The sequence below is a fragment of the Calliphora vicina genome, chromosome 4 (genome assembly GCF_958450345.1).
Source record: "Calliphora vicina chromosome 4, idCalVici1.1, whole genome shotgun sequence".
Classification (NCBI taxonomy): domain Eukaryota; kingdom Metazoa; phylum Arthropoda; class Insecta; order Diptera; family Calliphoridae; genus Calliphora; species Calliphora vicina.
In genome coordinates this window covers 65828333-65840887 of record NC_088783.1, presented here as the reverse complement: position 1 = coordinate 65840887, position 12555 = coordinate 65828333, and the positions used below count along the sequence as shown (strand labels likewise).

Sequence of the window (12555 nt, the reverse complement as noted above, 5' to 3'; positions counted from 1 at the left end):
ACATTCCTGTTTTGTTTTATTTTCTTTTCTTGGGAGGATTTTCTTTTACATATTTTAAAATTAACTTTAAATGTAATTGAGTATTCAACGTAAGTTTTTTTGCGTTCCTATTACAGAGTATTATATTAAAAATCAAACTCTCAATAATGAATATGAATGACTTGATAAGTCGTGACCTTAAAACAATCTATAGATGAGGTGAATTGAACCTAGTAAATCTCAATACATTCAAAACTCGGTGTTGCCGATTGACACGCAAACATCACGAAATTTAACGACAATCAATTTCTCGTATGGGTAACGAAACTGTTGCAGTTTCAGATAAACAGTGCATATATTCGATGTTGCAAAGGAAACTTTTAGGTGCTTGGGTTCCTTGAGACGGTCTCGGACATATTTCTCACCTTCCGACCTTCTTCGTATATATACTAGCTTCATTCGTCCAAATATGGAATATAATTCAAACATATGAGCCGGAGCTGAAAGGTAAAGTCTAGAGCTGCTAGACCGGGTTCCAAGAATGGCGATTGATCTTATAAGGAATGAAACTGTTAGCTGTTAAAAAAAAATATCCTACCTACTATGGTGGTGTAGGGTATAAATAGTGGATCTTACAAATTAGTGAGTTCATTATGCAGCCTGTCAATATTAGCAAATTGAAATCCAATAAGCTATTTTGCAAGAAATTTATTTATGTACAATAAAAAACTGCCTAGTTACAGATATATGCAAGTGTACTAAAAATGCCTTTTAAGATAAGAATAAGTATTAATTTTTTTCGAAATTTATATCAACAATTTTTGATTTTTAACTATAGTGCCAAGTTGAAAAATGTTGATTCCAACACACAAATAAAACCTTTAACTAATCTTTTTATTATAGGAAAGTAAATAAAAAAATTTAAAACATTTAGTTACAAGTTTGAAAAAAAAACAAAGACAACTAACTACATTTAGTAAATAAATAATAAATAAAACACAAATTTAACAAACATATTTTTTTTCATAATTTTATTTTTATTTATACCCGGAGCATCATAAACTGTTGACAAATCAATTTTAAATGAACCAACTAAAGTGCCGGTGCGTAAAAACTTCCTGGATTGCAATACCTTTTTAGTTTTGTTTATTTGTGTATTAATATAAAACAGAATATATAAAACGTTATTAATGTAGGTAAAATTAAGTTAATATTAGAGCATTTGTTTTGTTGTTATTTTTAGCTAAATAAATAAATATTATTTCTAGGTTCTCATAAATACTTAAGTACTTGTTAATACTTTATAAGTTGTTGTTTGTTTTGTTTTATACATGTTTTCTTTTGTTGATTTTCTCGAGTTTTTTTTTTGTGTTCGTTTCGTATAATGATGTCTTTTTCCAACATACATATATCCAGCTGTTTTATAAGGCTACTAAGACACAGTGGGACTGAAGGTGGGGAAAATGTGATAAATAGGTATTTTCTTGAACTACTTTTAGGCAAAAATCCGACAAGAAAACACCATTTCGCTTTTACTGAAATTTTAATGAAATTTTATACAGTCAGAGCTGAGATGTTTTTGCATGCATATCATATTTTTCAATATTTTTGTCTTGAGTGATTTTCGCAAGTGGGCCTTTATAAGAGCTATGACCAATTATGATCCGATCGTCATGAAATTATGTTCTTTAAAGTGATTTTCGGAAGTGGGCCTTATTTGACACAAATCTAGTGGCGATCTGTCCACAAATGCTCATAGCTTTATTATAAGACCAAAGACCGTAAATTATTCACGAAAATAAATTATTGAAATTTTAAAAGAAAATTTATTTTACTCATTTTCTCAGCGTAGGGTAAGATATGATCGTGCTTGACCGACAATAATTTCTTACATGTTTTTCATAAACATCATTGTTCACTCGAATCAGTAGTTCTCAATCAGTTTTATATTTGGCCCCACTGTGCTGTTGCCAGCTTCCTGCTTTGATTTATAACGTTCCTTTGTCTGGTCTTATTTAATTTATTGAATGCTCGAAATAATAGAGTACAACAGTATATATTTTTATACTACATTCAGTGAACTTAACCAGGTTTAAGATTTATTGCTGTACACAATAATATTTCCCAGGAAAAACATTAATTAAGAATCAATGTTAAATGCAATTAATTTACGCTCTTTTAACCTCAATTTTGTTGGAATTCAATTAGTTAATTAGCTACAATTATTCTTACAGTGATATTATTGTAAATTGCTTTATTTTTCACTATGTAGTTAAGGTAAAGGTAGTTGAATTGAATATTTATGTAAAAATACAAGTAAATAAATCAATGAAAAAGTAGAGAAAGTTTGTAAAATCTTGTTTATTAATGTCTTGATATAAATATTTCATTTTATATCTATGTATATCACTTAAAAAAGTTTTGTTCGATGACAAATATTTCATGTCTACAGTTTTTTCTCACAACATAAAAACTCGATTTTTTTATACAGCAATTTACTGACAATTATTATAAAATTCTTTAACATTAAAAGAAATTTCATGAAATTTTGCTTTAATTTAATTAATAAAATGTTTCCTTTAATTATATGTTAGACTAGTATTTAATTACATATTAAATATTAAGCTTAATGTCCATTGTATTAATTACTTTGTCCCCAAAAAATATTATTTCCATATAATTTTAATACAAAACAAGCAAACAATTTGATCAAACCAGCATAAATGTCTTTAAATGAAGGTCATTTAAAACAAATGTGAAAATAATTCAGGCGCAAAATTCTATAGAAATGACGATTACATTAATTTATTATGTTTTTATGTATTATTTTTTGGGTAAAAACAATATATAAATGATGTAAATTAATACTTACAGTGCTGGGAAAAAGTGTGCATACAAATTTCTTATTTTATTAACTATACTTTAGACATTCGTTTGAAAAGTTGATATGAAGTATTTTAACACGGTGATGCACTACATTACTGTCCCAAAAAAAAGTTTTTTTTTATTTTCATGGGTGCTCAAGCATAATTTAAAAGCTTATAGGGTAGAGTATTTTTGAGATTTTTTTCAGATTTTTCGGAAGTGGTTTAGAGGTCGCTCAAATACAGTTTTTGCAAAAATCGGGTTTGTCGGCCTTTTTTTTAAATAAGTTTTGTAAATAAGGCTTTATAACTTTTAAAATATTTATTAAAATTAAAAAAAAAAACAAGTAAGAGTGCTATATTCGGCTGTGCCGAATCTTATATACCCTTCACCAAATTATACTTAAAAATTTTAAATATTTTTTGGTAAACAAAATTAAATTTTTTTTCCAGTTGTTTTTTTAACTTTTTTTTAAATTTAAAATTTTTTTTTTTAAATTTAAAATTTTTTTTTTAAAATTTTAAAATTTTTTTTTGTTTTTTCAATTTTTTTTTTAAAAAAAAAATCGGGTTAAAAAAAAAATTCCCGATTTTGACCCATTGTAGGTCCAACTTACTATGGTCTTATATACGTCGTTGCAAATGTCTTTGAAATATCTATCATTAGATATCCATATTGTCTATATTAATGTCTTAGTAATCCAGATATAGGTAAAAAAATAGGTCAAAAATCGAGGTTGTCTTGGTTTTTTCCTCATATCTCAGCCATGTGTAGACCGATTTTGCTGATTTTAAGTAGCAAAATTCTCGAAAGCATGTCTGACAGATTTATTGAAGATTTGGATACCGAAGATATCTGGGGTCATCAGAAAACTGATTTCAACAGACAGACGGACAGACAGACAGACAGACATGGCTTAATCGACTCCGCTATCTATAAGGATCCAGAATATATATACTTTATAGGGTCGGAAATGAAAAATGTAGAAATTACAAACGGAATGACAAACTTATATATATCCTTCTCACGATGGTGAAGGGTATAATAACAATACAGTTTGAAAGACCAATTAATTATTAATAATTAAGAGACAAAAATTTTTGAATTTGCTTTTACCGTTCCTGAGTTATATAAAGCAAACGAAAACTTTTTTGTACACAAAATGATTTTTATACCCTACAACACCAAAGTGTCCCTAAATTACTAAGAATTAATTGATCTTTGAAATTGCATTGTTAGTTTTTTTCCTTTTCATAAAAATTTTAAAAGTTATAAAGCCTTATTTACAAAGTTTATGGAAAAATTACGAAAAATTCTAATGTAGGGCACCTTAATGAGCCAATTCATTGCAAAAACTAATAGTTTTTGCACACAAAAATAAAGCTTGGACAATCTTCTTTTATACTGTGCCCTCAAAAGTATTAAAAATCGTGGGTCTTTACAAAGTTATGAAGAAAACTCCAAAAAAGGCAAAAACTCGACTTGGGCGACCACTAAACCTCTTCCGAAAGGCTTTAAAACTATGCTTGAGCCCCAACAAAAATTATTTTTAGGACACGCTAATGCACACGATAGAAACTTTTTTTTTGTAAATAATTCCGTATCTCGGGAAATGTTACAGATATTGTTACAAAATTTCACACGGTTGGGGCTGAAGTGTTTTATAATTCATTTACACTTGTTCAGCTTACTAGAGGCAACGAGGACCATATGTGGCCCCTCAAAATTGGTCACCTCGGGTCTCATATTTAAAAAAAAAAAAATCGCCAAAAATCCAATTGGGATCCGAATAAGCTGAAATTTAAAATATAATTAGTACTTAAGAAGATCTACACTTATATACATATGTGGGTTTTAGTTGAAGAGATATTTAGGTTTATTTAATTTTTTTTGTAATTTTGCTCGATCTTTTTTGGGTTTTTTAGATATGGCGAACCGATTCTAAATAAAAATTAACTTGCTAACATTTATCTCGTCCCTATAAAAAGTTACACGCATCCAAATTTGGAACATGTAAAATGGGCCGTATTTTTTATGTTTTTTCCCAAAAAAGTCTTTACATTGTTTCATTTGTAGAAAAAAATTTTCTTCGGGACTATATACATTTTTTATATGATCCATAAAGAAAACTTAATTCAAAAGCGGTTAAGGTAAAACTGGGCTCACTTAAGTGGACATAGTCCCCACTAATACAATCCAAACATGATCGATTTTTTTAAAAATAATTTAGGATTGAGTAAAAAAAACTCAAAGCACCGATCCACAAAAAATCTCCATATTTGTATAACCCTTTATGTTGTTTAAATATAAACAAAGTTTATATTTATTCACATGGTGAATAACATCACAGTAAAGACTTTTCTAAAAAAAACTCAGTTTTGGAACACATTTTCCCCGTTTTAGGAATTTCGGTATTTGAAAATAAAAAATATCAAAAATTATAATGCCATTTATTTACTTGGATCTACATTAGTTCCGAATGATGCCTTTAATTGTTAAAATTTTACATTAATTAAAATTTTATATATTTCTTCATGGAAAATCCTTATATTGTAATTTTTTAGTTTCTAAGCAAATGACGTCCGGAAAAATTCATTAAATTTTTTAATCATACTAAACAGTTAATCCTCAAGTCCTAAGGTTTTCACCAATACCAACTACTTATCAAAAAGCTTATATTTAATCATTTGGATTTGTACAAACCTTGCTCTCTTTTGAAAAATTTTAACGTTTTTTATATATTTCATGGAAAATGTGTTTTGCCATTTTCACATGTTCCAACTTTGACGAGATAGCAAGTTGTTTTTATTTTATCACAAATATAGATAATATTTAAAAATAAAATTCGAACCTTCATAGGCCCGACATATCGAAAAACCAAAAAAAAAAATCGAGCAGAATTTAAAAAAAATAAATAAACCTAAATATCTTTTGAAATACAAGAGATAACTTGCATATGTGTGTATAGTTTTGGTCCCAGCGGGAAAAAGATGCAGTAAAGAGGCCTTCCTAAATGCCTCATTTTGCAGACACAAGGACTTGCAAAATCATTTTGCCGCATTGCAAAATCATTTCAATTTTACACGGCGTGTCATTGCGAGCCAAGGCCTTGCATACTCGCTGCTGTTAGAGGACTGAGAGAAGGCCTACTTATGATGGGCTGTTGGCAGCCAACAAGCTCACTTGTTATTAGAAGGGGATTCATAGGGCTTCTTGAACACCTTCTAAGAGCAGGCAGGGTGGAATGAGTATCGGATCTTTTAGAATGTGTAAGTATGCCTTTTAGAAGGCCTACAAATTGAAGTCCTATCATTTTTTCCCGCTGGGGTAGATCTCCTTAAGAACTATTTATATTTTAAATTTCATCTCATTCGGATCATACTTGGATTTTTAGCGATTTTTTTTAAAAAAAATGTGAGACGCGAGGTGGCATGTAATTTTGCTAATTAAGCGTAAAGAGTTTTACTTACAACTTTAGTATCTTTGGTGACCCGCACTGAAATTTTCCGCCAAAAATTTTCGTAGCATATTTTAATCCTTAAATGTCCTTTTTGAAAGGAGTTTTTTTTGATGTTCTTGAAAAAGGGTCAAATTGACCTCAAAAAGGGAGGAGATAGAGGGTTAAGGTCTTCCACAAAAATGATCTCCATAAAATTCCACAATATAATTCTAACAATAAGAATTCTCTCAGACATTAACTTACAAAATTTTTTCAGTTAGTATAATGCTCACTTCGATCAAAAAATTAAAACTTTGACCCATTGTATTCAAAAAACGGGGAAAATTTGTTCCAAAAACTGAGTTTTTTTTAGAAAAGTGCCCACTGTGACGTTATTTACCGTATGATAATAAAAAAACACTTAGTAAGTATTTAAGAAACATATGGGGTTATATAAATATAGAGCGGTGCTTTGCCTTTTTATAATTTTTTTGCTCAAACCGAAATTTGTTTTTTAAAATTGGTCAAGTTTGGATAGGTCTGGGTGGTAATATGTCCGCTAAAGTGAGCAAAATTCTTCTTTACACTCTTTTTCATTAAGTTATCTTTCCGGATCATATAAAAATTCTATATAGTCTCGAAGAAAATTTTTTTCTATAAAAGAAAAAATATATGGGCTTTTTTGGGAAAAAACGTAAAAAATACGGCCCTTTTTACAAGTTCCAAATTTGGATGCGTATAACTTTTTATAGGGAGGAGATAACTGTTAGTAAGTTTCTTTTATTTAGAATTTTATCGCGAATATAGCTGATATTTTAAAAATAAATTCCGAAACTAAAAAACCATAAAAAGATCGAGCAAAATTAAAAAAATATATCAACAAATGTGAATATCTCTTCAACTAATAGAGATAGCCTACACTTGTAAGCATATTTTCTCAAGGATTATTTATATTTAAAATTTCAGCTCATTCGCATCATAAATGGATTTTTGGCGATTTTTTTTAAAAAATTTGAGACCCGAGGTGAACAACTTTGAGGAGCTAAATTAACTCAGAAACACCTCAGCTTAAACCGTGTAAAATTTCTTATCAATATCTCCAATATTTCCCAAGATACCAAATTATTTCCAAAAAAAAAAAAGTTTCTAAACCACTGTGCACTATTAAAAAAAATCAGACCAGCTGGACTATGAGTTTATTCGATAAAAACGATCTACTCAACATGCCCTTTCTGTATTAAAGGGTCGCTATTTTTTCTGTTCCAAAAATTCAGTTGGACAGTTTAATTACAGAAAATTTTATATTTCTATTTTATACGAACATATTTTCTAGCCACGTTTTAGTGTCTAAATAGTTTTTTTGTATGATTTTTCATATAAATTATTATTTTATTATTAGTAATAATTGTCATGTTTAATATGCATTTAGAAAACTATACCATTTGCTATTTGGGATTAGTACACTGGGCTTCAATGTAGAAATCTAGAATTATGGACAAAGGCTGTGATCATAAAAATGTAGTTTTTAAACTATGCTTTTTTCTTTGATCCTCCTTTTAATAATTTCTAATAGAATAATTGAATTCTAAGTGTGCAACAAATATATTTTTTGACCTAACTTGAGATGTGGTTAGGAAATTACTCATCCAATCTTGTAAATTATACCAAGTATTAAATGAAATTTTGTTTTGTTTTTGTAGCTTAGTGTAATTTATAATTATACACAATATGAATATGCAAATTAGTTTCGTTTTAATTTTAAATTTACATTATAAATTCGTTATGCACACTTCATCCAACACCTGTCTTTAAAATACTTAATTCATAACCTAACACACCCTATCACCTAAATGACCAGTTATGAATATTATAATTTACAATTACCTTTCTACCTATAATTCAAACAAATTAATGTGTGTGTGTTCTTTAGAAATCAACAAATAATAATAAATATAACTAATGATTAGTTTACATTGATTTAATCTGGGCAACTTACCGACAGAGTAATAATTTTATCAAACAACATCACCGGAGGCATATGAAAATCAAAAACAAAATACTTTTGGCAGCAAAATAAACAAAGAGAGAGAGTTGAAAGAAAATTATGAAATATTGAAATGTTTAATATATGGGGGATTTCATGTCAAGTGAACCAACTTTTGAAATCGATGTCTTCCGATCGGGATGAAATTTGCACCAAGGTTAGCTCTATTGGATAGTAACTCAGACACAATTTTTCAACAACATCGGTCGAGAACTCTCTGAGTTATAGGGGGTAAAATTTTGACAATTTGGTCAAACAGGGGTTTTTTCTTATCCATGTAACTTATTACCTATTGTTCTTAGCAAAATGTGTTCCAAATAGTATAGATAGCTATTTCTTCGATCTTTCGAAAAAAAATATTTAAAAAAAAAAATAAAAAATTTTTAATATTTTTTTTCCGAAATCAAAAACTTTTTTGACTTTTTTTTAAAATACGCTATTTTTTTTATTTTTTTTTTCTTAAAATAAAGTTTAGATATTTTCCTTGAACACCTACTTGGTCGCTTAGTGGGATGCGAGTGGGATATCTATCAAAATAAATATTTTGTAACTCAAAACATAAAATTTTTGACTTTTTTTGCAAAATCAAAAACTTTGTTGACTTTTTTTTTTCAAAATGGACCCTTTTTTAATCTTTTTTTTTAGGTCAAACAAAAGCTTAGATATTATCCTTGAAGACCCTTTTGGTCGCTTAGTGGGATGCGAGTGGGATATCTATCAAAATAAATATTTTTTAACTCAAGACTTACAATTTTTGACTTTTTTTTTTGCAAATACGATTTTTTTTCCAAATGGGCCCTTTTTTTAAAATTTTTTTTGTAGTCAAAAGAAAGCTTAGGTCCATTCCTTTAAGATATTTTTAGTCCCTTAGTGGGATGCGAGTAGGATATCTATCAAAATAAATATTTTGTAACGCAAGACATACAATTTTTTAATTTTTTTTTGCAAAATCAAAATTTTTTTCCAATATGGGCCCTTTTTTAATTTTTTTTTTTTGCTCAAAAGAAAGCCTAGGTCCATTCCTTTAAGATATTTTTAGTCCCTTAGTGGGATGCGAGTGGGATATCTATCAAAATAAATATTTTGTAACGCAAGACATACAATTTTTTAATTTTTTTTTGCAAAATCGAAATTTTTTTCCAATATGGGACTTTTTTTTAAAATTTGTTTTTGCTCAAAAGAAAGCTTAGGTCTTTTCCTTTAAGACCTATTTTGTCACTTAGGAAGATGTGAGTAGGATATCTATTAAAATAAAAATGTTGTAACTCAAGACATTCAATTATTGACTTTTTTTTTGCAAATTCGAATTTTTTTTCAAAATGGGCCCTTTTTTAAAAATTTTTTTTTAGTCAAAAGAAAGCTTAGGTCCATTCCTTTAAGATATTTTAGGTCCCTTAGTGGGATACGAGTGGGATATCTATCAAAATAAATATTTTGTAACTCAAGATATACAATTTTTGATTTTTTGGCAAAATCAAAAACTTTTTTGACTTTTTTTTAAAATGGGCCCTTTTTGTAATTTTTTTTTTTGCTATAAAGAAAGCTTAGGCCTATTCCTTTAAGATGGTTTTGATCGCTTAGTGGGATGCGAGTGGGATATATATCAAAATAAATGTTTTGTAACTCAAGACATACAATTTTTGTGTTAAAACATTTATTTTGATAGATATCCCACTCGCATCCCACTAAGGGACTAAAAATATCTTAAAGGAAAAAAAAATTAAAAAATTGTATGTCTTGCGTTACAAAATATTTATTTTGATAGATATCCTACTCGCATCCCACTAAGGGACTAAAAATATCTTAAAGGAATGGACCTAAGCTTTCTTTTGACTACAAAAAAAATTTTAAAAAAAGGGCCCATTTGGAAAAAAAATCGTATTTGCAAAAAAAAAAGTCAAAAATTGTAAGTCTTGAGTTAAAAAATATTTATTTTGATAGATATCCCACTCGCATCCCACTAAGCGACCAAAAGGGTCTTCAAGGATAATATCTAAGCTTTTGTTTGACCTAAAAAAAAAGATTAAAAAAGGGTCCATTTTGAAAAAAAAAAGTCAACAAAGTTTTTGATTTTGCAAAAAAAGTCAAAAATTTTATGTTTTGAGTTACAAAATATTTATTTTGATAGATATCCCACTCGCATCCCACTAAGCGACCAAGTAGGTGTTCAAGGAAAATATCTAAACTTTATTTTAAGAAAAAAAAAAAATAAAAAAAATAGCGTATTTTAAAAAAAAGTCAAAAAAGTTTTTGATTTCGGAAAAAAAATATTAAAAATTTTTTATTTTTTTTTTTAAATATTTTTTTTCGAAAGATCGAAGAAATAGCTATCTATACTATTTGGAACACATTTTGCTAAGAACAATAGGTAATAAGTTACATGGATAAGAAAAAACCCCTGTTTGACCAAATTGTCAAAATTTTACCCCCTATAACTCAGAGAGTTCTCGACCGATGTTGAATTGTGTCTGAGTTACTATCCAATAGAGCTAACCTTGGTGCAAATTTCATCCCGATCGGAAGACATCGATTTCAAAAGTTGGTTCACTTGACATGAAATCCCCCATATATATTTTTTGATTTTTAGTACCAAAGTATACCAAGTACATAGAGAAACATAAAGCGGAAACTAAAAAAAAACTCAAACAAAAATATTACTCAACATAATCACACATACGAGTGTTGTTTTTGTTTTCACATGGATTTTATTACTAATACATTCTCACCACTTAGGTTTCTGACAACTGAGTTAGGTCTTTGACAGGAGAGTTTCCGCTTTATGTCTATACTCTATGACCAAGAAGTCCAACTTTTTGACAGCAGTACCTAGTACTAACAATTAATCAGTCGTCATGATCGAATTTTCTAGTTGTGGCTGCAGAATTTTTTATGGGATGACAAAAAATTCTTTACGAATTGTGGTTTTCTGTTGCCACAACTGGACAAATTTAATCTGTTTTCTCTGTGTGCTTTTAATTTTACTTACTTCGTTGTAGTAAGGACAATTTGTACTCTCCTTAACACTGGTATATTTCTTTTGATCTCCCACTTGTATACAAACCACTGGATCCATATTTAAACCGGGCAATTGTCTGGCCTCTATAATGGTTATACAAACTTGAAAGTCTTGAGATTTTAGATGATCAGCAGTACGGGTCATTTGTTTAATCCTTTAAGAAAGAATCTTTCAAAAATAAAATCAATTTATGTAGTATTTTTTAGCATTTACATTTTGCCCTGATCAAAGTGTTGCAATTCCTCCAGATCACTGGATTGATTTGATTGTCCACTTTCAGCTCCCGGTGTGGTAGTGGCTGTTATAAGGCCATTATTGCCTCTAATAAAATGTTGAGGGTCCATTGTATCAGCATTTGGCATTGATGTGTTGTTGACAGCCGCACCATTTTCTTGTTCAAATATCAAGGGTGATCTGTGTAAAACAGAAAATTCAATTTAATTATCAATTATGTATGTCAATACATCACTACATTAAAATAACAGACATGATAAATAGCGTTTTCATAAGGTAAATATTGTTATTTGTTTTCCAAACATTCATTCATCCATTCATATTTAATAAGTTAAACCCTTTAGCACAAACATTATGTAAATTCATATAGTTAATTAATGAACTTTGTAATTGATGCGTGATTATTTTTCATCACTCATAAAATATGATTTATGAGCTCGCCAAGCACTAGTGAAATAATTAATATTTAAATATAGAAAATGTCCTCAAGGAATAATTTCATAAATAAATACTTTTGCATTTATTAAGGTACGGTGAAAATATGAGTATAATTAGAAGCTGTTTGTAGGAATGCCAACATTTATTTTAATTGTCTACTTAAGACAGGTTGGAGAAATGTTAATTTTAATTTATAAAACTAATTAATAAAATATTTCAATGGAAGGGGAACATTATTATTTGCACAATATAAATGTATGTTAATATAAATTCTCAGTTATTTAAATGTATAATAGGCCTATAGCTACTTACTCCTTCTCTTGTTCACTGTAATAATATTTTATAAATTAAAATAATAGGAATGCTTATTGTAGAAATTTTAATGCGGTATTATTAATTAGGAAATGTTACTTTGATGGTGATGATAAGGGTAAAAGAAAGGGGTTAAGGCAATGGTATCCAATCATGCTGTTTAAAGGAGATTTATAGAGCAATACCTTTGCCTTAGTATGCTTTTAAAGACAATTTGGTTTCCAAGAT

The 12555-nt window shown here is 28.6% G+C and overlaps 1 protein-coding gene across 1 annotated transcript in view; it reads right to left on the bottom strand.

The window, feature by feature from the left end:
• LOC135957467 (otoferlin-like) overlaps nt 1–12555 on the bottom strand; it is a 171905-nt gene that overhangs the window by 19853 nt on the left and 139497 nt on the right. Inside the window, exons 7-9 of the mRNA XM_065508216.1 lie at nt 11557–11757; nt 11314–11497; nt 8280–8342 (exon numbers count right to left, since the gene is read on the bottom strand). Of these exons, the coding sequence (XP_065364288.1) occupies nt 8280–8342; nt 11314–11497; nt 11557–11757 (448 nt within the window). The remainder of the gene's footprint in view (nt 1–8279; nt 8343–11313; nt 11498–11556; nt 11758–12555) is intronic.